Source organism: Balaenoptera borealis, assembly GCF_965194805.1.
Source record: "Balaenoptera borealis genome assembly, chromosome: 16".
In the NCBI taxonomy this organism is placed as follows: Eukaryota; Metazoa; Chordata; class Mammalia; order Artiodactyla; family Balaenopteridae; genus Balaenoptera; species Balaenoptera borealis.
The window spans coordinates 31,467,345-31,491,130 of record NC_138872.1 but is presented as its reverse complement, the minus strand read 5'-3'; the positions used below and the strand labels follow the sequence as shown (position 1 = coordinate 31,491,130).

At 52.6% G+C, this 23,786-nt stretch overlaps 1 protein-coding gene across 5 annotated transcripts in view; it reads right to left on the bottom strand.

Annotated features, from left to right (window-relative positions):
* The window catches only part of SMOX (spermine oxidase), a 49,538-nt gene extending 25,969 nt beyond the window's left edge, over positions 1-23,569 (bottom strand). The window contains exons 1-2 of one of the 5 annotated variants that reach the window (XR_014235378.1): positions 23,356-23,557; positions 999-1,232 (exon numbers count right to left, since the gene is read on the bottom strand). Coding sequence is in view for 4 of the 5 variants with exons in the window: in XM_082359080.1 (XP_082215206.1) it covers positions 999-1,206 (208 nt within the window). In the remaining variant the exon portion in view is untranslated. Of the gene's footprint in view, positions 1-998; positions 1,233-23,355 lie in introns of all 5 variants that reach the window. The other 4 variants (XM_082359080.1, XM_082359078.1, XM_082359081.1 and 1 more) reach the window with 4 other exon arrangements.
* Between the last annotated feature and the right edge of the window lie 217 nt (positions 23,570-23,786).

Here is a 23,786-nt window from a genome sequence, read left to right as displayed (position 1 = left end):
CCCAGCTGGCTGTCCCCAGGTTTGCACATGCCTTGGACTGCACTTTCATCCTCACTGCCAACACATACTCCTGTGTGTGCCCAGGGAAGACAGTATGTATAACTTCACATACACCTTCCAGGAAATACTCTAAGGGAAGACTTTTAATGTGATCAAAGTTTTTGAAAGAAAAGAGAAGGTTGCTCCTCAACCTCTGCTTATTCTAAGTCTGACCACCTACTTCTCTGAGCCATTTGCCCCATTCATCAAAAGTAAGCACACAGAATCTGCTTGGCCTTGCTGCCCATGTAGCAACAGACACAAAATCCTCTGGAGGGTCAGTGTAGCCCACACACTCCAGGCCACCATGAGTGGTCCCAGTGGGCCATTTTCATGGTCAGACCCCCTGGTTGGGAAACCCCCCTGACTTCTACCTGCATTTCAGGCAATTTCCCACCCTCTAGGACCCCTGGCAAAACCTGCCCACCCCTAGGGTATGTCTCTTATCTGGCTGCTTTCTCCAGAGGCCTTATTTCTCTGCAACCTGGACAGACCCTATTCCTGGACAATCCTAAGACCTGCCCATCACTCACAAGGAGGCCCAAAGTCTTCTTCCACCTCCACTGCCCTTAGCTCCTATTGTCCCAGGGCTAGCTCTCAGTCATGATACACTAATTCATACTCAAAAGTTAACAACTAATAGAAACTTGCATAATTCCCCTTCTTGTGAAATAGAAACCAGTCTACCCACTGCGAAGTTTGGTTCTGGGTGTCCTTTCCCTCCTAAACACTGTGAATTCTAGGTCATGTTCCAAAAATAGAGGCCAGAGCCCCATCCTGCCCACCTCAGAAGAGTGCTGAGGGGGGCAAAGGAAGGGAAAATGCCCAGGCAGCATGCATGATAGAACACTAACCCCCAGAAGAAGATAAAATAACGAGATTTCAGGCTAGGCCAGGGCACTGGGAGATAAGAAGTGACCTTAGGAGATGACTGGACTGAGGTGAACTGAGGCACTTACCAAGTTTCACGCTCTGTACGCGGCCTCCAATGCGGCTGGAAGCCTCAAGCACAGTGACATCCGTAAAGCCCTGCTCCAGAAGTGCTTTGGCAGCAGCCAGGCCAGCCAAGCCGGCGCCGATCACCACCACACGAGGCTGTCCCCTTCTCCGCAGGCCACGACTGAGAGGGTCATCCGCACTGTCACCACTGGATTCACAACTTTGCATACCGTCCACACTCGCCTCCTAGGAACCTGCAGGGGGCAGGGGGTCACAGCTCACCTGCTCTGCCTTCACTTCCCACCTGCCCCAAGAGATGCTCACAGGCTCTGCCTTCAAGGGGGGACCCTGAGCCCTCTCAATCCCTTCCGAGGACCTGGGCAAGAAGAGCCAACTCCAAAGGATGTGGGGAAGGAGGGAGGGAGCCACAGGGAAGGAAACAGGAAGGCAGGATGCACCATGGGCCCCCATCATCAAAAAGGAGAACTGACAGCCCACCTCAAACCCCTGAAATCCATCAATCCCATCTCAAACCTATTAGGCACCACCTCTTCCCCAAGGATAAGACAAGAGTCAGCAAGACAAGAGTCTTGGTCTTGTATCACCAAGGTCAAAATCAGGAGAAACTGATCCTGGTGCTGCTAACCTTGGACCAACACAGCCTAGCACAGCCCAGCACAGCCCAGCACAGCCCAGTACCACTGCTGTGGTCCAGCTCACACTGACCTCAGGATGCTCTCATGGACCCCAGGACACTTGTACAGACCTCAGTGTGCTGGAGCCAACCCCAGGATACTTGCACACACTGCACTAGACCCTCTGCTCTCCCTCCCTTCCCTGGCCCTTGCCTCACTCTCCCTTGCCCTGTCTTCTCTCTCCTCTTGCTTTCAGCTAGTCTTTCACAGCCTCAATGAGGTGGCAATTTGGTAGGCAGGACACAGTCCCACCCTCCCCCCAGAAAGTGCCACGAGGCTGGTATCGAATGAACCTCTGCTATTCCGGGTAGGTCTCCAGTTTTTTTTCCCAGGCCACCCAGCCCCTCAGTCACCACAAAGCAGCAAAGAGCCCAGGAAACAGTGGACCGTGAGGACCCATGGCACCAGAGGCCAGACATCAAATTGACAGTTACGCTAAGCCAGCTTGCTCAGAGACGCCAGCCTAGGGAGCTGACGGGAGGCCAAGGGGGTCCCTGAATCTGGCCCCAGGGCTGGGAGAGGCTACCCTTCTATTCCTGGAGTGACTACAAGGGTTTGAAGGTATCTGTGGGCCATCCCAAGGGGCCGCTCATATCTGATCCTGTCCCCATTCCTTTCCTGACCCAAGCTGCCTAAGGTTTCAGCGGCAGAAGTTGCATACTGTCCAGTTAGTTATCCATACTATCCATAGTATCCAGGACCTAACAACAGGGGAGTGAATGTGAGTGGAAAGTAGCTGCTGGGCAGTGGACAGGGGGCATATAAAAAGCTGTCACCCATACCTAATAAAGCTAAGTAAAACCCTTCCTATGACACAGCAATCCCACTCCTAAGAATACACCCAAGAGAAACAGGGTATACTCCACCAAATAGACATAGAATGCTCATAGCAGCTTTATTCATGATAACCAAAAACAAATACCCCAAAGGTCCATCAACAGAAGAATAGATAAATATATTGTGCTATTTGTAGCATATTCATACAAGGGAATATTCTTCAGCAATAAACAGAACTAAACTACTCTCAGCAACATTACATTGAACAAAAGAAGCCAGAGACAAAAGAGCACCATATGGTATGACTCCATTTATGTGAAATTCATGAAGAGGTAAAATGAATCTGTGATGACAGAAGAGAGATTGGGAGGAGGGGAATGAGTGAAATGGGTCAGAAGGGAACTTTCTGGGGTGGAAGGAATATGTATCTTTATATGAATGGTGGTTAACAATGTACATAGTTGTATACTTAGGATTTGTGCCACTCACTATATATACGTATGCATATACATCTCAATAACTATTCAGATATTCATTCCTGGTTCACTATAAAAAATAAAATAAAAACTGTGCGCTAACTTCCTCCTTCACACGCCTCAAGGTCTGACCACTTAGGTTTCCACCCCACCTCTAACATCTTTTTATCACAGATTTTAAAAGCGGTCTTTTTCTAAATATTCTCAGTCTGAGAAGCTGCTCCTTGCACCTCCCCCGCCCACTTCACCTGCCGATGCCACACCTGGGCACGGACAGGAATGTCACCCCAAATCCCCTCCAAACCACACCCCACCCCCCACCCCCAGGCGGCCGACTCGGTGCGGGACTGGTTCCCTAGAGGGCCGGAAGGTGGCGCCCGAGGCCCAGAGAACCTCAGAGGCCGGGGCTCCCCACACAGCCTGGATCCCTGCCTTCTTCTAGGAGAGCCTGTGTCCCGGCTTTCCCATTCCTCCCTCCTATGTCCTTCTGTCCTTCTGCGGTCCACCCCACCCCCCACCCCCGTCCCAGTGATGTCCTGTTCGGCCTCCTGGGAGCATGGAGGTCAGAGCTGGCGTAAGCCCTTTCCTCCCCTCCCCCTTACCGTTCCTCCTCTCCCCCTCTGCCACCTTCCCCTCCCTCCCCCAGGTTCTGGCGGAGGACTAGAGGACTAAAATTAGAGGTGAGGGTGTGGCTGCCTGCACCAGAGGCCAGCAGGGAGGAAGAGTCCGCCCCGCGGTGCAGGCAAGGAGCGTGCTCTGCGTCAGGTTTGTAAACACACAGGGAGCTCAGAGCTGCTGCTAACGGCCTCCACAGCTGGGCACCCTGCTATGCTAAGCCAGAGTCGAGACTGCCCACCTCGCCCCCACGCCCCAGTTCCCCAGGACTAGGGGGCTCTGCCTGTGCGCTGCTCTCTGGGCCTCCAGCCCCACCCCCAGCCTGAGGCCGCCCTCCCCAAAACAACCACTTTTACACAGTAAAGGGGTGGGATCGCTACAGTGGTTTTCAGACCTTACTGGTGGAACCCCTTCTCGAAAAGCGCCTGTGGAGACCAGGGTGTAACTGGGTTGAAACTGGAGTTCCCGCTACCCTCTGAGGTCCCTAAGGTCTCATGGCAGAACCTCCCAGGCTCCCTGGAAAACCACCTATGAAAACCCGGGGATTAGGATAAACTGCAGCCTTCGGTAGAGGTAAGGAATGCTTGGGGCAGTGGTGCATTCCCAGGAGGCTACCTGAACTTCCTGGCTTCCCAGCCTCCCTTTCCTTCTCTCTGAAGTGGCCCAGCTTGTCCTAACTGCATTATTGTGACAGTTAAATAAGGCCCTATATGGATGTCAAGAGATTGTCAGCATTTTTAAGAGCCTTGTGTGGGAAAATCATCTGTAAAGTTCTGTAGCTAAATTATGAATAGACTGCCTTTGGTACAGGCTTCAGGAATGGATTGTGGGAAATGCAGGCAGGCAGTCTGCCTTTAAGATGAACACAGAAAGGACCCCAAGTTCCCAACATATTAGAGACCTTCAACTCAAATAGACATCACACATATGGTGCCATGGTGGGAGCAAGTAAACAGGGACCATATAGGTCACCTATTCCCCTGGCCCTCACTGCTAACCCCATAGTTCTGTCTCTCCACAGGCTTTGTCCCAGATGAGCCTGTCAACCCCTGGGGCCCCCGCAAGAAGCCAGAGAAGCCACATGCACAGTCCACAGATGGCAAAAATGAGTCGTCTGCCTCATGGTCCCCCATAATGGCCCATGGAGCCAATGTACCCTGGGGTCCAAACTGAATGGAAAGAGAAAACTGTATGTAGCAACACCTACTGTGTGCTGGGCCCTCAGCTAAATGCTGAACTGGACTTTTGGGCCCTCTTATCTCAGGATGGGGGGGGAGCACATTTGTTTTCTGTTGGTTTGTGTCATCTCTTCCTTTGGAATTTTTTTAATCTTATGAGAAAATGCCTAAGAAGAATCACTTAATGCTCCTTGGTGCCTCCCTGTCCTTCTCTTGCCTTCAGTAAATTAAATAAATAAATAAATAACATCCCCCTCCTTGATCTGTATGCACAGGAGAAACAGAACACCCTGTACTTTTTTGAGCAGATAAAGGAGAGAAGAAAAAAGTGTTGGCTCAGCCAGGCAGGGAGGGGGAGTAGGGAGGAGGGAGGCACAGGGCAACAGACATTTGCCTACTTGCTCCTGTTTCCAAGGCAAAATAGGGGTGGGAGGCTAGGGCCGCCGTGTCCCCAGGCAGGCCATGCCTAGTAGCTTCAAGAAATCAGGTCCACCCCCATTCAACATGCCCAAATGCCCCACTGCCTCCCACCCTTACCCCACCTCGCTCCATCCCCACCCCCACCCCCACTTCTCTGGCCTGCAGGCCACCACCTCCCCCTGCAGGCCAGAGCCAACACTGCCCTGACTGAACCTGCCCAAGAAGCCAAATTGGAAAGAAGGCAGCAGGGAAAGAAGAGGGAAGAAAGGCCCTGTCCCATGGCAGGGTCACCAAAGAAGGATGGATGAAGACTAGGAGGCCCAGGGAGTGAATCACAAGGAGAGTCAGTGGCCCAGGTTGGTGCAGGACACCCCTTCCTCCTCAGTGTTGGAGTCCACTTCAGCTCATCAGGCAATCAGCAGGTCACTTCCCTCCTTAACAGTGACCACTACAACAAAAACAATGCCACAAGGGGCCCAGCCTCCCAGGTGCCCCATACCCTTCCAGAGTTGCCCCTCAGAAGAAACAAAAGAAGTCTGCCCATCCTTGGCTCCCTTCTGAACACAGCCTACTCCCAAATATGTCTGTCTCCCTGTCCTTTCCTCAAGGTCACTCCCGGATGAATGACCATTTCCCAGAGAAGAGTATGGCCAAGGCATTTAGCCCACCTGGACCTTAGGGTCCAGACTCCAACAGCTGAAGCACTGCAAAATGGGCCCACCCCGGGACTTCCCTAGCAGTCCAGTGGTTAAGACTCTGTGCTTCCAATGCAAGGGGCATGAGTTGGATCCCTGGTCAGCGAACTAATAAAATCCCACATGCCGCATGGTGCGACCAAAAGAAATTAATTAATTAAAAAAAAATGGGCCCACCCTTTCCAATGAGCAGGCTTCTCTCCTCTAAGCCACACATTTGCTCATGTGAGCTCTGTCCAGGGCTTTGGGGGCCACCTGCACCTTCCCCATCAGGGACTTACAAGTGTCACCTCCCAACAGATACTCCTAGTGCCCTAGGGCAGCAACCCAACCTCAGTTTCCCTGAAGGAATCCCTCTCTGCCTCAGGCTTCTAACAGGAGGAAGGGAGGGGGAGGGAAGCTGGGGTACTGGTCCTGAGGAATCTCTCTGGACTGCCTGGCAGTTTGGGGGCGGGGTGGAGGGGAGGGGGGGGGGTGCGGATTTGGATTCTCGAGGACCCCCCAGACAATGCAATTATTCTTCAAATGTAAAAAATGCCCAGAAATCCCAGACCAGCTGCTTTGCACAGCGGCCCAGACAAAGGGGCTCTGTGTCTGCCCATGAGGCTCCTCCCACCCCTAAAACCCAAGGAGAGACTGAGCCTGAACTCCTCCCAGCCAGACCCTCCCAGTCCTCCTCACCCAGGCCAGCCAGCCAGGAAGTGAAAGAAGTAGGATTTCTGGGCCAGGCCTGGCCAGCCACGGAAGGTAGGTTGGGGTGTATAAAGGTGGGGACAGGGCAGGAGCAGCCTGTCAGCCCAGAAGACACAGGGGGAAGGGAGAGAACATTGGCCTGGGAGCCCAGAGACCTGGATTCGGGTCCCAGCTCAGTCTCTCTTGGCAGGTGACCCCAGACCAGTGTCTTCCCTTCTCTGGGCCCCACCTGGCCAATACCTCTGAACTCACCCCAAGGACACAGCATCTGTACCCCGCCTCCTGGACATAGTTATCTAAGCCCCATCTGATGCTTAACTGCCTGCCTCCTTCAGTCTTTAAACTTTCCCATCTGTAAAATGGGGGTACAGCTACCTGGTGGGACTGCTGGGAGAATTAAATGATAGCACAGGTAAAAGGTGTGGCCACCTGCCAGGGCCACCTCAGAGTGGGAGGGAGAGGGAGGATAATCCCCAAAGAGACTAGTACGGAGGAGGGAGCCACCTCTCCTAGGACCCAGAGCTCCATTTCATGTGTAAAAGAACCCAAGTCTTCACCTGAGCTTAGACTCCAGCCTCAACCTTGGCCCCAACCCTAATATCAGAGTGGACCTTGATATTGACATCAATCATACTATTCCACAACCTGTGTTTGACTGACCCCCAACCCTGACTCAGCCTCACCATCCCACCAGTCTTGGCCAGGGAAGTGGTGGGGAGTAAGCATCAGATACAGTGGCCGTTAGCCAACCCTAAGCTCAATCAGTAAAAGAGACAAGGCACGGGGCCTCATTCTGCAGAGCCCTCCAGCCAGCAGTGTCCTCTGGCCCTCACAGGCCGACATGAGGAAGGGGCTCTAGGGGCCCCATCTTCCTTCCTGGCACTTAGACTTTTCTCCAAGCACAATGTCTTTATTACCAACACCTCTTCCCTGCAACCAGATGTGTAAAGTCCCTAAAAACACAATTTTAAAAGGCTTTGTAAGCCTTTTTCAGAAGAGAAGTGGGGAGCCTGTATTGCATGGAAAAAGACAGCCCTAAACTCAGTGTTTGAGGGAGGGGAGGTCAGAGCCAAAGGCATGGCCCACAAAGGCACTGGTGGGCAGGAGGGGAAGGTATTTCTGGAGAGGTGAGTGCTCTGGCTGGCTTCTGTTCCCCTTGATGCTCTGCAAGGTGGGACAGACCTGAGTGAATTGTTTCAGGACCCCAGCTTATAGCTGCCTGCAGAGACAGAAACTGGAGACTACCTGAGTGGGGGTGGAGGAGGGGAAGAAAGCATGGACAGAAGTCAGAGAAAGGGTTGGGTCTTTCTGATGGGCATAAAGCTCAGCTGGCAGTAGAGAGAGAAACAGAGGTGGAGATGGACCAGGGCAGAGTCCAGGACTGCATTCCTGCCCCTATACTCACACCCAAAGAGCTTTATCCCAAACTCCATCTTAGAGATCCCATCCACCTTCAGCAAAAATGAATGGGTCATGCTCTGACAATAGATCAGATCAGGTACTAGTCATCTAAACATCTCCTATGAACCTCTCAAAATCTGGGCCAGCACTACCAGCTCAGCTTCCATCTCTGATCCATGCATGCCCTGGTTTCCCATCTTTGTGTGTGTCTGCACACAGAGGTCCTAACTGGCCAGGTCACCTCTCTGCAAGCAAGGCCCACATTCTTCCCCTCAGATCCCAGGTCTTCCAGAGGCAGGCACAGCCCACGCTCCCTCAGCCCAGAGAGAGGTCAGGGGTCTGACATGATGGCTGCCACTCCTGGAGAAGATGAAATTGCCCAGACAGCAGCTTTTGTCCCTAACCAGCATTCCCTTGGGTGAGTCCATTAGCACCTGAGCTTCAGTTACCCCATCTGTAGAATGGGAACAGTCACCCCTACCTTGAATGAGGCCAGCCCTGACCCCAGACCCTATTAGCCAGTTTTCTTTTCCTCAGCAAAGTCCTAAAGGCACAGGTTTCACTGTGGCTCCCTTTAGCAATCCTTAGGATGAGACCTCATGGCCTGGATTCCCTCCCTCTGAGCAGGATGTGACACCCAAACTCTAAACCCACCCCCCCTAGGAAGTCATCAACCACAGAAATGTAAGAGACCACAGAACTGGTTACTATGCCAGTGACTACGTTGGTGTGAGACTGCCCTTGGTGACATCAAATCAGGCCATGAGCAGGGGAGGGCTGATGGGAGATGGTACTCACAGTCACTCACTACCCTGGGAAAGGCTGAATCTGGAGAGAGAACACCAGCCTCAAGACCATACCAGCCCTGTTCTGAGGCACCCAAGTCACCATGGCCCCTGGGGAACCCCAGGAAGACACCTTTCTTCCTCTCTCTCTCTCCCTTTCCCTCTCTCCCCACCTCCCTTTGTCTTTCTCTCCCTCTCTCTCTCTCTCTCACACACACACACACACACACACACACACACACACACACACACACACACACTTTCCTTATGTTTCCCTTGATGACTCAGCTTGCTAAATAGCCTCCTCCTTTGGGAATACTTTATTGCACCATGGTTTTCATACAGGCCCTTGTTTTTGAATACCAGTGGTTTGAGGCTCCACAACTTTTTAGATGAGTGACCTGAGCCTCAGTTTCTTCATCATTAGAATGGGGATGAAGAGTCCCTGCCTCACAGGGTTGAGTGTGACAATGCAGAATGCTTAGCCCAGAGCCAGGCACGTAGCAGCAATGGTTTTTATATTAGTTTTCCTACAGGCCTAAGTCTGCACACTAGTGGGGTCACCACAGGGATGGCTGGGCCAGGACATCAGACATGGGTAGGGATGGGAAATCCAGCCAGTAGAGAGGTCACAGACCCTCCTGCATGATGACTCCAAAGCAAGACCTCCAGGCCTCAGAACTACACCACCCCACAGTGGCACTGCTATGGTCTGATGACAGGGAGGAATAGACAAGTAAGAGAGAAGGGCCACACCACTTACTGGGGGCACTTGCTCCTCCCAGGCAAGGTCTGTGAGGCTGAAACTGCAAAAACAGGACAATCTGTATGGTCACCAGCCTCCAAGATGGCCCTCAATGATCCTCCCCTCATGGTACTCATGCCTTACAGTCCCCTCCCAAGCTGATCTGTATAGCCAATAGGATATTGTAGAAATATGGAGTGTGACTTTCAAAACTAGGGCGTAATACACACTGTGGCTTCCACCTTGCTCTCTTAGACTGCTTACAAGAGGGGAAGCTAATCACCATGTTGTGAAGAAACCCACATAAGCCCACTGAGAGGCAAGGAACTGAGTCCTACCATCAGCCAAACCATCCTGCTAAGCATGTGACTGAACCACCCTGGAAGCAAATCCACCAGCCCCAGTGAAGCCTTCTGATGACTGCACTCCCAGCCAACACCTTGACTGCAACCTCCTAAGAGATCTCAAACCAGAAACAACTAAACTGCTTCCAAATTCCTGACCCACAGAAACTATGAGGATAATAACTGTTTATTGCCATTTTAAACTACTAAGTTTTGGGGTAGTTTGTTACACAGCACCAGGTAACTAACAGTCAGCAGTTCTCTCTCCTTGGAGACCCCTCAGAGTAGAGACCCCAAGGTAAACTCCCCATCCTACTCAGGGTCCCAGCTCCCTCTTTTCTAAAACTCAGGGCTGGGGTTGAGTGAGCAGAGAGCCTGGCCCAGGCCCTACAGCATACAAGGCCCAGGAGACAGGAATGCCTTCCCAGCCTGTGCATTAGACTCACCTGGAGATTTTTACAAAAGACCAATACCAAGCCCGGAGATTGGGTCATCTAAATCAGACTCTTCCGGGTGGAGTTCAAGCATGGAAATTTTTTAAGGACTCTACATGATGCTAACATATAGCCAAGGTTAAGAATCACTTCTCTACAGCAGATTCCAAATGCAGATTCCAGGCCAGCCCAGAACATCTGGGATCTGCCTGTACAGGAGTAGAGGAGGCAGAGAGACCAGAAAGGCCAGGCAGTACCCAAGGTCCACTCCCCACCTTCCAGCCTAGGCTGAGGGTCTCCCTCTGTCCTCCCTCCCCAGCTGCTGCCCAACTCCCAAAGCACTCTGCATTGAACACCTGTAATGCACCTCTGCTCACAGGGACTGCTCCCTCAGAGAGGACCCAGGGTGCAGGGATGGGGTCTAACTCTGAGGGAAGACTCTGTTTTCTCATCTGCAAAATGGGTATTGCCATCACACCTGGTCTGCTCTCTAATGGGTATTAGGCTACCACTCAGAAGTTTTCAGAGAGATTTATGCTTTATCTCCCTCAAGGCAGCTTCCCGCTCCTTCATAGCAGCATTATTCACAATAGCCAAAAGGTAGAATCCACTCAAGTGTCCATCGATGGATGAATAAACAAAATGTGGTACATGCATATAATGGAATATTATTCAGCTTTGAAAAGGAAATTCTGACACATGCTACAACATGGATGAACCTTGAAGACATGATGCTAAGTGAAATAAACCAGTCACAAAAGGACAAATACTGTATGATTCCACTTACATGAGGTACCTAGAATAGTCAAATTCACAGAGACAGAAGTAGTCAAATTCACAGAGACAGAAAGTCGAATGGTGGTTGTCAGGGGCAGGGGAGGGAGGAAATGGGTAGTTACTGTTTAAAGGATACAGAATTTCAGTTTTGGAAGATGAAAAATAGTTCTGAAGATGGATGGTGGTGATGGTAGCACAACAATGTGAATATATTTAATACCACTGAGCTCTATACTTAAAAATGGTTAAAATGATAAATTTTATGTTATGTATATTTTACCACAATAAAAACAACAAGAACAACAACAACAAAAAAAAGTTGAGTGAGTGCTACTCTGTACCAGGCACTCGAGATACTGAAACAGCCAGATGCCTCCCCTTGGAGGATCAGGGGTGACAGGTGCCACAAAGCAAAGCAGGTAAGGGGAGAGGCAGCTGCTCTGGGTAGGGAGGTCAGGGAAGCCTCTCTGACAAGGGGACACCAGAACAGAGGAAGTGACAGGCAGGAGAGGACCAGAGGGCAAAAGTGCTGTGGTGACCTCCTAGGGACTTGCTGAATGACAAAATATGTGGGTAAGAGCAAGGATGGGGTCAGGATGACTTGGGTGACCAGTCATGACACCAGGACCAACCCTTACAAGTTCTGTGTCAAGTGGTCATCTCCTTTCCCCTTCACAACAAGCTTGTGAGGTAGGAAAGACAAAAAATTGGTGCAAGACCCACAGGTGGGAGGAGGGCCCCGGTGGTCTGACTCCAGAGCCCAGTTCTCTCCTTAGGGCTATCACAAGAGTTGGGAAAGCTTCTCCAGGCCGTCTCCCATCGAAGGGCTGAGCCTGCCTCCAAACACACAGCCCAGGGCCCCTCTCCCAGCCCCACTGCATAGGGCATCACATGCAGGCATGGCCCTGACCAGCCCCTGACCTGGGTTAGTGTCCCCACACGGAGATCCACCCATTCAGCAGATGGGGCATTTGAAGCCTGGGAGGTGTGAGCTGGCAGATGAAGAGGTAGCCTCCCGGCGGGCTTCTCCCCTCTCCCCGCCAGGAGCCACAGCCCTCACAGTTCTGGAGGGAAGGAGGACAGCACAGTCAGCACTTTCCCCTGACTCTTTCAAAACCACTGACAAGAAATGAGGCTTGTGAGACAGCTCAGCCAGTGCAGTTTCCCCTTGCTGGCCCCTCGTGACTCTGCACAAAGCCCGTCTGTGCTTCGGCTCCAGCCCCTGGGGGAGGGGGGTCAGGGAGGGGGGTCCCCTGCAGGCCAATCCTCTCTCCTGAGCCACGGGTGGGTCCCCACTCTGCCCAGCCCAGGACTCGTGCTCCTGGCCCACAGGGCAGACCGCAGCCCTGACAGCAAGGCTGGGCTGTCCAAGGCTTTTGCTGGGTTCAGGCAGTACTTGTGGGAAGAGGGTCCCCTCCATTATAAACTCTCTTCCTGCAAAACTCCCTCTTCTATGCTCATCCCCCACCCCCAACCCCCATTCAGCATGGTTTATCACAGAGCAAAGGTGGCATGCATGATCACAACATGGAAAAAAGAAAACATCCCCCCAAAATCCAGCCAACAGATAAACCCCATAGCAAATCTCTATTTATTAAGCCCTTCATGTGCCAGGTCCCATGCTGGGCACTTTCCATTCATGGCATCATTTAATCCTCCCAAACACCCTGGTGCCCATTTTATAGATGAGGAAACATCAGAAAGGTTCACAGGTGTGATGGAGGCCACCCAGACAGAGTGAGGGGTAAAGCAGGGCTTGACAATGCTCAGCTCATCTCTCTCTACCCAGCACTTGCTCACCTCTCAGGCCCTCACTCAGCCTCCCGGGGCAGCAGGCCTAAGGACAGCCCTCAGCCTGGCACTTCTGTCTTACCCGTCCCCACACACTGACACTGCACACATTGTGCTAGGCACCCGGGGCTAGCAGGAGGTATCCCCAAGCCTGGCAGCTTAACCCAGCTACACTGCCAAAACTGGGGCTGCCGCCGGGAGATCACCTGCCTCCTGGCCAGGGCGTTAGTCAGGTGGGCTGCAGGCCAGCCACCCTAGTCTCCCTGCCCCACAGGGACTGGCTTAAGGCTTGCCAGACCACAGCCCTTTGCCCTTGATTTTATCCTCCATAAAGAGTGACAAGGATAGTGGTCTAATGGCTTCTGGCAGCACAAAAGAAAATTCTAAGAGCAACTAAATGATAATTCCCTCTAAACAGTCACCTCCTGGTCATCTGGCCCAAGATTTTCCCCTCCTGGTAACTCCAAGGTGGTTTAACTATGCTCTCCTAACAAGTCCTAGCACAGGATCTCCTGACACAGGATCACCCAATAAAGGGCTCTTCATAAAGTTCAACCCTGAAGCAGAACACCACCCTCCCCCACCCCTGCCAACCTCAGAAAGAGCTGGAACTAGGTCTGAAAAGCCAATGGTGTTCATTTCAAAATGCACCCATGGGCCCCATGATTCAATCCATAGAACACCTATAGGGTTAAGACGCTGAGCTTAGACAATAAACATATTCTTCAAGTTCTTTTATTGAGTTCAAAGAGAGACTTAATAACTGACCAGCTTTTGGAATCAAGAAATGCCTGTCCTTATAATTCTATCATCGTTACCACTATTTTTCACTGAGTACGTCCAAGGTACAGAGGGCAATGCTAAGCATTTCACGTGGAATATTTCGGTTGATCTTCATGTCACTATCCCCCTTCTACAGAGGAAGAAACTGAGTTTCAGAGAGTTTCCACAACCTGTCATCTAACATAAGGCACTCCAAAATATACTCAGTAAGATACTAAGGCTCAGGCTTTACTCTTTTTTTAAAACCAAGGAATGAATCAAGTTTATCACCTTTTCTTGAGTTACTTTCTCAGATTAACTCAAAAGTTTTGCATTAATTGTATATGATTTTTAATTTTCCAAAATAGAAAAGATAAAAGAGATATGTTTGTTTAACATTTAAAGGCCTCATTTAAAAATCTTTCCTATGAATGTTTGCCCACTGGTGGTCCTGCGTGTCTCCTACTTAGCTGACTCAAGGTCTAGTTATTTGCCAGTCCACTAGGAGCACCCATCAGTGTCTTCTCCCTAGAGTCAGGAGTTTGGGGGAGCTGGGCTGGGCTGGCTTGGGGAAGAGGTCTGGTTGTGGGTAGGAAGGCATGGTTGAAGGTTTGGAGACGGGCTCTGAGGGGTCTGTGACTTGAGGAAAAGGCATGAAACCAGATGTCCTAGAACCTGGGCTTGAGACCCAGTCATGCCATTTGCTGGCACTGCCAGAGTTCCCATTTGTGAAATAGCTCATGCCCCGTGGGCCACATGCGGAGGACAGGAATTATGGGTCTACCAGGGCCTGGCACAAGGCTGCAGAGGGTGGCTGGGTTCTTTGTTCTGTTTCCTAATAAATTACAACTCATTTCCAAGTGCTGCTTCTCTTGGTCTTAAATCACACCTTCCTTAACACCCTCCTGCAAGAAGCAGCTAGATGATAAAGGAATCTGGACTGAGGGTCAGGGGTACTGGACTTACCCCCGCCGCACAACAGCCAAGCCACCCTGGTCTGATTGAACCCAAATGCTTTTCTTCATCCTCCATCCTACTGACCCCTGATTTAGAGAGAGCAAGACAAGCCTTGGGCTCCTGCCTATTTGAGGAAGAAAGAGACAGGGCCAAAGGAAGAAGAAAGTGCAGCTGAACTGGGTAAGAAAGCTCACTGAGCACCCCCTACCAGGGCCTCCCTGAGGGCTGTTGTCACCACATAGGCCTGTTACCCACATCACACCATTACAGCAACTTCTGGGTCGCTGTTTGAAATGCTGCACCCCATCACTTCCACCTGAGCTGCTGAACAAAGAGTCCTCACACCTCAGAGGATATGAGGTGTGGTGAGGGGCAAGGCAAGGTGGCCTCACTGACCTTCTCTCCCAGCGACAGGGGAGGCAGGAGGAGCACGAGCCCGGGGACACTCCCTGTCCTACACTTTAGACACCCCTTCCAGGAAGGTGACAAGAGTGAGATTCCTAAACTTTTGGGAAAATGACTCAGAGCTCTGATAATCTGAGTGTCATATGAGCAACTCGCCCCTCCCCATGCTTGAGACATGAAAGCACACAGCAATTCTCTAAGGAAGCCCAATGAGGGGGGAGGGGTCCTGTACCCCCAACCCACCATCACACCCTGCCACTTTTCTCACTAAACCACTGATCTGATCAAACCACTGCCCTGCTCAAAAACCTTCAATGGCTCCCAGTGGCCTAATGAATGAAGGCAGGTCCCTGACACCTCCTCCCTGCCCTCAGCCCCCCTGTCTCCTACATACACCCACTGGACCCCACGACTCCCATACCCAGACTAGGCCCACAGGGCCCAGGGTGGCCTGTGAAATCTCCTCACTCTGCCCAGATATCCCCACCCTGCTAGCCACTCCCCCAGGAAGTCAGTCCTCACTCTTTTCTTGCTGTTCTGGAAAATCACCCCTCTGTTCTAATCAAGACCCTATCCTGAGCCTTACATGCTCTCTGCTGACCTTTGTGCCTCTCAAATCCCTGACGAGTGTCCCCTTCCCTGGGTCCTTCCTGGAGACACTGCCTGCAGCCATGTCAATCACATTAAGAGCAGCCAACAAGAATCTGGGTGTCACAACAACCCTATGAGAGAGGTAACATTATCCCCACGGTACAAATGAGGATAGTGAGACACAGAGAGGTTTTACCTTCTTGCCCAGGGATCACAACCTCACTCTCTGAGATGAGAGGCTGGGAAAGAACTTGCAGGGCAAGAAGATGGGAGGGAAGGATGGGATAGGAGGCCCTCCCAGAATCCCGAAGACCCAGGCCTGGTTACTATTGGGTCCCTTGCTCACTCACAGTGAAGCAAAGCTGCTGCCACTAGAACCCAGGTCTGGTCCTGGGCCCCAGTCCCCTCCAGGCCATCCCTCCCTCTACAGTACCCTTTTCTTCCACTAACTCTCCAAATGTACCCATCCCACCAAGTCCACCTCCCCCAGGAAGCTATTGTTCCACCCTACCTTCCCTCCCTGGCACTTCTGGACCCACCCATCACCCGTGTTTGTAGTCTCTCATGGAGCAGCATCCTCCCATATCAGCCCTTCCCACCAGGTGTTCTATTGGTCAGTTGGTCATTATTAGGATGTCTTCAAAAAAAAAAAATTGTCTATGATCAAATCAGTTTAGAAAACACCAGTTTCTTTTCTACAGGACTTGTCAAAGCCTTTAATTCTCTTAAATGCATTCTGAATCTCCCATAGGACAGTGGAGTGGATTTTCCAGTTTCTACCCTTGTTTGTCCCCTGAACCCTTGAGGTTTCTCAGAACAGTCTTTGAGAAATGCCACCTCCTCCCACCCCCTCAGGACAGCCTGGCACAGCAGGGGGCACATGGGTAGGAATCAAGAGGGGTAGTGGGGGGGGTTATCCTTTTAGGAGTTATGAGTGACATTTTGAGAGCTTAGCCTGAAAGCCCCTCTTGGCACTGCCCAGGGCAACAGAACCTCTGCCTTTAGTGTCTGCCCTTCCCACCTTTCTTTGGGTGAGGTGACTGCCTACCCTCCTGCTAGGGTCTAGAGGGACCTCATCTGACCAGTGGTCTCAGATACCACCCGTCAGGCTCTGCAAAGCCCAGAGAACAAGGGGTCTTGGGAGATCCCCAAATCAAGCTGGACAGCTCTTCTGGGCAAATTGCTCATTCTACTCCATCATCAGCACGCAAGTTTCAATAGTAAACCAAAATTAAAATGTATTAAGCTGCCATTCTGGGAACATGCAGTGCTCTATTCAACAAACCCTGCAACTCTCTCCCCTGCTCCCCAGAGAGGGGACTGAATCCCTCAATTTACAGGAAACTGAGTCCTCAGAGCAGAGCAGACACTTGCCTGTAGTGTCTCAGCCAGGGGCAGAGCAGAATGAAGCATCCAGGCCTCCCCACTTCCAGGTGCACTGGGGAGGTGGCCTGAGTGGAATAAGACCCCAACAGCAGCTCGTGCAACCATCAGGGCAGCTACAAGGACTCACGCAGGCCAGGTGGGGGTCAAGGATGCTCGCTGGGGGTGAGAGCTCAGCAGCTGGGGGGACTTTAGGGGCTTTCAGGAGAAGATGGCATGTCTAAGTCTGGCGTCAGCTGTTTCCCCAATCTCCTTGGCCCAACCCTGGCTGGAGGAAGAGTGCTCACCCCAGATTGGCTAACCACAGGGCCGGGCTTGGCTGTGGGGAAAGATAAGATGCCCTACATGCCGCCTGCATGTCACCCTGCCCAGGGGCAGTCGCCTAAGACACTTTCTCATTGTTTTGGGAGCTCCTCAAAGTCAGGCACCCTAGAAATCAGGCCTGTGCTCCCAGCCTGAGACCCAAGTCCCCAGAAGCACCTCACCCAGCCCCACCCCCCCAACAGAGTAGCCCCTGCATCCCATACCCTCCACATGCTCCCCTCTGCCCTGCCCCCATACAAGCAGTCTATACGCCTCCCCCAACACAGTTCATAGGAGCCAGGGCAGTCCCCTTTATCTGTTTCGGGTCTCACCTGATCTGTGCCCATCCCTGTACCTGCCTGGCCCAAAGTCCCCAGTCTCAACCCTCACTACACAAAGATAACCCATTGGCCAGCAGCATCACACCACCCAGGAGCTTGTTAGAAATGCAGAGTCTCAGGCCCCACCCCAGACCTGCTGAATTGGAACCTGAATTTTAACAAGCTGTCCACATGTATGCTAGAGTTTGGGAAGTAATTTTATAGACCACTGCTCTAATCAATTCCTTGCACCTATGGCCTATAAGCTTTGATGGTTCCCCAGGGCCTAGTGAATCAAGTCTAGACTCAGTGGCTTGACAATCAATGATTTGACTGACTTGTCCAGGCCTGGACTCCCCTTCCACCTCAGGAATGCCATCCCCTCCTGTGTCGGTCAAAGCTACCCAAGACTTCAGGGCGCTCTAAAAGCACCACCTCCTCCAAGAAGCTGGTCTGAACTGCACCTCATTACATCATATCTGGCATGGCTCATTCTTATTTCCTGGTGAGTGGGGACCCTGTCCTGTGTTCCCAGTGGCCCCAAGCACCAGAGTGGGGCATAGAAGATGCCAGGTGCCAACCAGAGGTAACAAGGCACAGTGTCCAGTTGTTGGAAAGTCCACCCTCAGCTCTAGCCTGCTGAACTCAGGCTCTGCCACAGCCTTCACCTCAACTCAGCAGACAAGGACTCAAGCAGTGTGGACAAGCCTCCTGCATACTCCAGAGAAGGAGCACTCCTCAGAAACATGGGCCTAGTGAGCTTCCAGCAGCAATGTGCTTGCTCTGGGCCTCAGTTTCCCAAAATGCAGAAGAGAATGCCACTGAGTCTGCCTCCCTCTTTTCCTGGAGGGCTGGGAGGATCTGAGATAGATGAGCAGATCCCCTAAACCCTGGGGTCAGAATTTGCAGCAAAGAGACTCCAAACCCTTTCTCAGCCTATTAGCCAGGCCCCTGGGAGGCCAAGTCACCTGCCCAGAGGTGTCCTCATGACCAAACAGGAAAGCCTCAAAGGACAAGGCTGCCACACCCTCCTCCCCACTCCCTCCTTCCTGGCCCAGTTCCTACAGACGGGCATCCCATGGGGAGTCCTCGCTCTTTACCCTGGGTCTGCAAGAAGGTACTCAAGCATGTAACCTCAAGGAGTTCCTGGCTTCTGTAACCTCAAGGAGTTCCTGGCTTCTACAACCTCTGGGGAGCAAAAGAAAAGTCTCTCTAATCTCATTTTACAGACAGACAAAAAGGGGTAAGGACAGGGCCAATACTGAAGTGGATTAAGCTCTTTTCAGTTCCCATTTCTCTGTTCCCCCAGCTCTGCTCCCACCTTCAGTCCAGCCCTACTCAGACCCCCATCCAGGTTTCCCAAGGCCAAGTCTGAGGCTCCACCTCACAACATCCTAGATGGAATACAAAACAGGCCAGTTTATCTGCAGCGTTCCTACCTGACCTCTCTGGGCTCTCCAGAGGCAGATGAAGAGGGCAATGTGGCAATGCTGAACCCAGAGAAGTGACACTCCAATGGTGGCATCTCAAGCAGGGAGCTGTTTTTGTACGAGAAGTAGGTGTCCTCCCTAGCTCTCGGAAATCACAGTGTGCATGACACCCAACTACCTGGCCTGGGCCCAGAGCCCCTCCTGGAAGAAACAGAGAGACTCAGCTGCCCACTCTGAGTGAGGACCCTTTCTACCTTACAGGGTGTGACTTCTTTCCTACCTCCCCAGCCCCGAGGCCAGGCACCTCTGCAGGTCAGGAAAAAACATTTGTTAAGAAGACTTCAGCTGGCGCATATCTGAGAGGCATGAAAGAAGTGACAGAGTAGAGTGTCTTAGAGCATTTATTCTGGAGCCAGGCTGCCTAAGTTCAAATCCTTGCTCTGTCACTACCGAGCTGTATGACTGTGCCTCAGTCTTCCAGTCTGGAAAATGGGAATAAGACTTACCTCACAGAGCTGTTAAGAGGATTCAAGGAGCACTTCCCCGGCGGCACAGTGGTTAAGAATCTGCCTGCCAATTCAGGGGACACGGGTTCAAGCCCTGGTCCGGGAAGATCCCACATGCCGTGGAGCAACTAAGCCTGTGTGCCATAACTACTGAGCCTGCGCTCTAGAGCCCACGAGCCACAACTACTGAACCCATGTGCCACAACTAATGAAGCCCACGCACCTAGAGCCCGTGTTCCGCAACAAGAGAAGCCACCACAATGAAGAGTAGCCCCCGCTCGCTGCAACTAGAAAAAGCCCATGTGCAGCAACAAAGACCCAATGCAGCCAAAAATAAAAAGATAAATAAATAAATAAATTTATTAAAAAGAAAAGAGGATCAAAGGAGCTAATATTTGCAAAGTCCTTAGAACACTGCCTGGCACGCAGTGAGTATACCAGGGCCCTGGCCTAGCCTCTTGGCCTCTGCCTGATTTCTCCCACCCAGGATACCCTCCTTTCTTCCATCTATCCCAGCTCAAAGCTTTTCCTAGGCATGCCAGCCCAGCCCTGATCTGAACCCCTATCCCCTAGTTCCAGCGCTCACCTCCCAATGTTACCTTGGTCCATCACCAGTCCCGCTGTCCAGGGCCAAGCTTCCCTCTCCCAGATCTGAGGTCCCTCATTTCTTAGCCCTCCATTCTGAGAGCACTAGCCAAACAGCTCAATTCTCAGTTGGCTCCTCTGTGCAAAAAGGAGAGCTGTGTGTGGAAAGACAAGGGTCTACAGAGACCCCCAACTCCAGCTTCTGCCTCCCCTTCAACTCCCTGCCCTGAGAGCTAGGCACCCAGCACTCACCCAAGAGACTGGGTAAAATAAAGCCCTGGCTGCCCAGGCCATCCCCATCTCATGAGTTAGAAAACACACACAAGCACACAGGCACACACTCCTCTGTTGACCCAGTCTGGATTTCCACCAAAGAGAGCAAAGGAAATCATTTCTCCCCCACCCACAGCAACCCACATCAACTCCACACCCCCTCAGACCCACCCAATCTCCCACTAGGCATACAGGCCTGCCTTTGAGCCTTCCCTTTTTCCCACTGACCCCGTCAGATTCTTGCAGTGATTTGCACAACTGCTTTCATGGAAAGAAAATAAAAATCCTTAGGATCACCTGAGGTTTACAGGGGGCTCCTGCACTGCCTTGACCTTTCCACCTGGCTCAAGATTTCCTGAGTATCAGCTACATGCCAGGGACTGTGCTAAATGCTCTAGATACAGCAGTGGGCCATTCAGTCAAGGTTCCAGCCCTTAGAAAGCCAGAAAAAGTAAACAGACAACTGCAACAAATGGTTATGAACTGTGATAAATACAATGAAGAAAGTAAACCAGGTGCTACGATGAATTACAGGGAATGATGGGCTTCTACCAAGACTGGGAAGGCATATGAGGAAGGCATATTTAAGCTGAGACCTGAAAAATAAGAAGGAGCATAGCCAGCCCAGTAGAAAACCTTGGAAGAACATTCCAGGCAGAGAAAACAGCACAGGCAAGGAACACAGGGCAGGAAAAAGCTTAGGTGTTCAAGGGGCAGAAGTGATTCAGGTGTGGCTGTCAGGAAGATGAAAAGGGGACAGTGTTAGGATAAGGCTGGGGGAGGTCAGCAGTGACCAGACCTTGGAAGATCTGAAAGGCCAGGGGAAAGCTTTGAAATTTCATTCCAAGTGCAATAGGGAGCTATTGAGGGTCTTAGAGGAATGAGACTACTCAATATTTTTCTAAATTGTTCTTGCTGCTCTGTTAAAATGGATTTGAGGAGGCAATTGCAGACTTAGGGAAAGCAGGCAAAAGCTACTACAATATTCAGGCAAGATATAAAAGGTGGCTTGGCCTGGGGCAGTAGCCTAGGGCAGCAGCAGTGGAGTCAGAGCATGAAGAATAGGCCTGAGATAGATTTGGCAAAAAGAACCAAAAGCACTTGCTGTAGCACTAGATGTGGAGGGGGAGGAAAAGGGAGGAGATGATGCCACCTGGTTTCCTGTCTTTAATGGTGGGTGGGTTATGGGCCCTTTACTGAGATGGGAAGGCCTGCAGAGAGTCATGCTTGGGGAGCGCAGTCAGGGTTCTGTTTCACCCATATTAACTTTTTCATACCCACGATGCCATAAGTCATCAGATGGGTGGCTGGATAGAGAGGTTGGGACTGGAGATAAAATTTGCTACTTAAAATCATGAGAATGAAAATGATATACATTTAAGACCTGTGTTTGTAAATTAATGTTTGATTTTAAAACTTATAAGAAAAAATGAGAGCTTGAGGGGTATGTAAATAGAAGGGACTCAGGGGAGAGGAGCGGGCTGAGAACAGAGCCCGGGGATCCTCCAACATTCAGAGTGAGTGAAGGAGTTGTCCTTAAAGACAAGTAAGGAAGGGCTTTGGTTGGGGTAAAGGGGGGTTGGTAAGGAAGAAAACCAGGAGAAGCCAAGAAAGGATATGGGAGAGAATGATCAAGACCAAGGGAGGTCAAGGAAGACCTACTTGTGGGGGAGTGTAAATCACAGGAGACCTTTACTTGGGTAGTTTCAGTGAATTGGTGGGACCAAAGCCAGGTCAAGTGAGCTGAAGAACCCAGGGACCACAAGTACAGACAGCTCTCTGCAGAAGTTTTGCTGTGAAGGGAAATGGAGAAGTGTGTCTGTAGCTAGGGGAGAATGAGGGATGAAGGAAAAAAGGGGGGCCATAAAATGGAGGGGAGGTGTGGCAAAGCATGTTCTTACACTGTTGTGAATGATCCAGGGGAAAAGTAGCCACTTTTAATACTGGAGCGAGGGGAAGTAACTTGAAGAATGGGGGACAGGGAGCAGACCATCTTGGAACCCTAGTTAGGCATTAGCCTGTGGCAGGAGCCCAGCTAACAAGAGGAAAAGGGAGGGGGGCAAAGATGCAAAACGCAGATGTGGGGCCTTCACTACACACACTTTCAGATGCACGCCTACCCATTCCAGTGACCCCCCTAGACACTTGCCGTTTTGCTGCCTGCTCCAAACACGGACAAGTTACCCACCCCCTCCGCGGATTGGCACGGGATGTGCCACCACCGGCAGACTGTTCAACCAACCTGTGGGCACATCTCACCACAGGTGCCAGCCACGGCGCTTCTCTTATCAGGCCATACCCCGCTTCCTGGTGCAAGCTCCGAGGGGGTCCCCAGGCCCCTCACCGGCTCTACCAGAGCCCCAGCCCCCACCCCTGGGCAGTGGGTGAGTCCCTCCCCCAAATTGAGCATTCGACACTCCCTACCCCTTTCCGAGCCTGACTCTCGCCTAGCCCAGCGCAGCCCGTGAGCCCCTAGTTGGCTCTTCGGAGAGAGCTGCTCCCCACATTGTCCGGGGGACACCCCGAGAAGACCACCTGGACGCCCTTTGGGAGGGCGGCCCAGCCTCTCCCCGTGTCCCAGCCGTCGCCCCGGCGCCTCCTCTTCCCTCCCCAGTGCCCATGCTCTGGGCGGCCCAAGCCGTCGCGGGGCGTCCGCGCCCGGCTTTGTCTGCGCCCACGGAGCGCGCCCGCCGGGCGCCGCGGGCGCTCCCCAGCTGCACGCAGCCCCAGGGTCCTGCCTGCCTTCCACCCTCCCACAGCCCCCCACCTCGGGACCACCGCCACCCGGCCTGACCGCCGCCTCCCACGACGCGAGCGAAGGGGCGCGGCGCCCACCGCCCTCGCCGGCCTCCGGGAATGTCGGGCAACCTGGCCCTCCCGCCCGAGCGCCGCTCCGGCTGCCGGAGCCCCGGGCCGGACGAGCCCTCGGGGCCGCAGCGGGCCCCTCACCCTCCCGCGGCGGACGCAGCTCCAGCCTGCGCTCGAGCGGGGCCGGCGGCCGGGGGTCGGGGAGCCGGGAGCAGCCGCGCGTGGTACCTTTCCCTGCTGAGCCGGGGAAGTGAGTTTGCGACGAGCGGCTCTCCACCTCGGCCTCCTCCGCCTCCCCTTCTCTTCAGCCGCCTGGCTTCCTCCTCCAGCCGCCGCCGGGACCGTAGGGGCCCGAGCCAGCCGCCGCGGCCTGTGTGGGGCCCCGCTCCGCCTAGCGTCCCCGGCCCACCCCTCCCAGTCTGTTCAGGCCCGGCCCCCGCTCCGCCTCGGGGCGGGGACGCGCCGAGCTCCTCCCCCGACCCTCCCGCCGCGGGTGGGGAGGCTGAAGGCTGCGTTGGCAGAGAACCTCAGTGACTCTCCTTGCGGAGGGACCCGGGCCCACGCTCCCCACCTGGGTTCCACGGCCCCCTCCTCAGGCTGGGCGCCGAACGTCCCCACCTGTTCCCAAAAGAAAAGCAGGCAGCCCAGCCTTCCGCGCC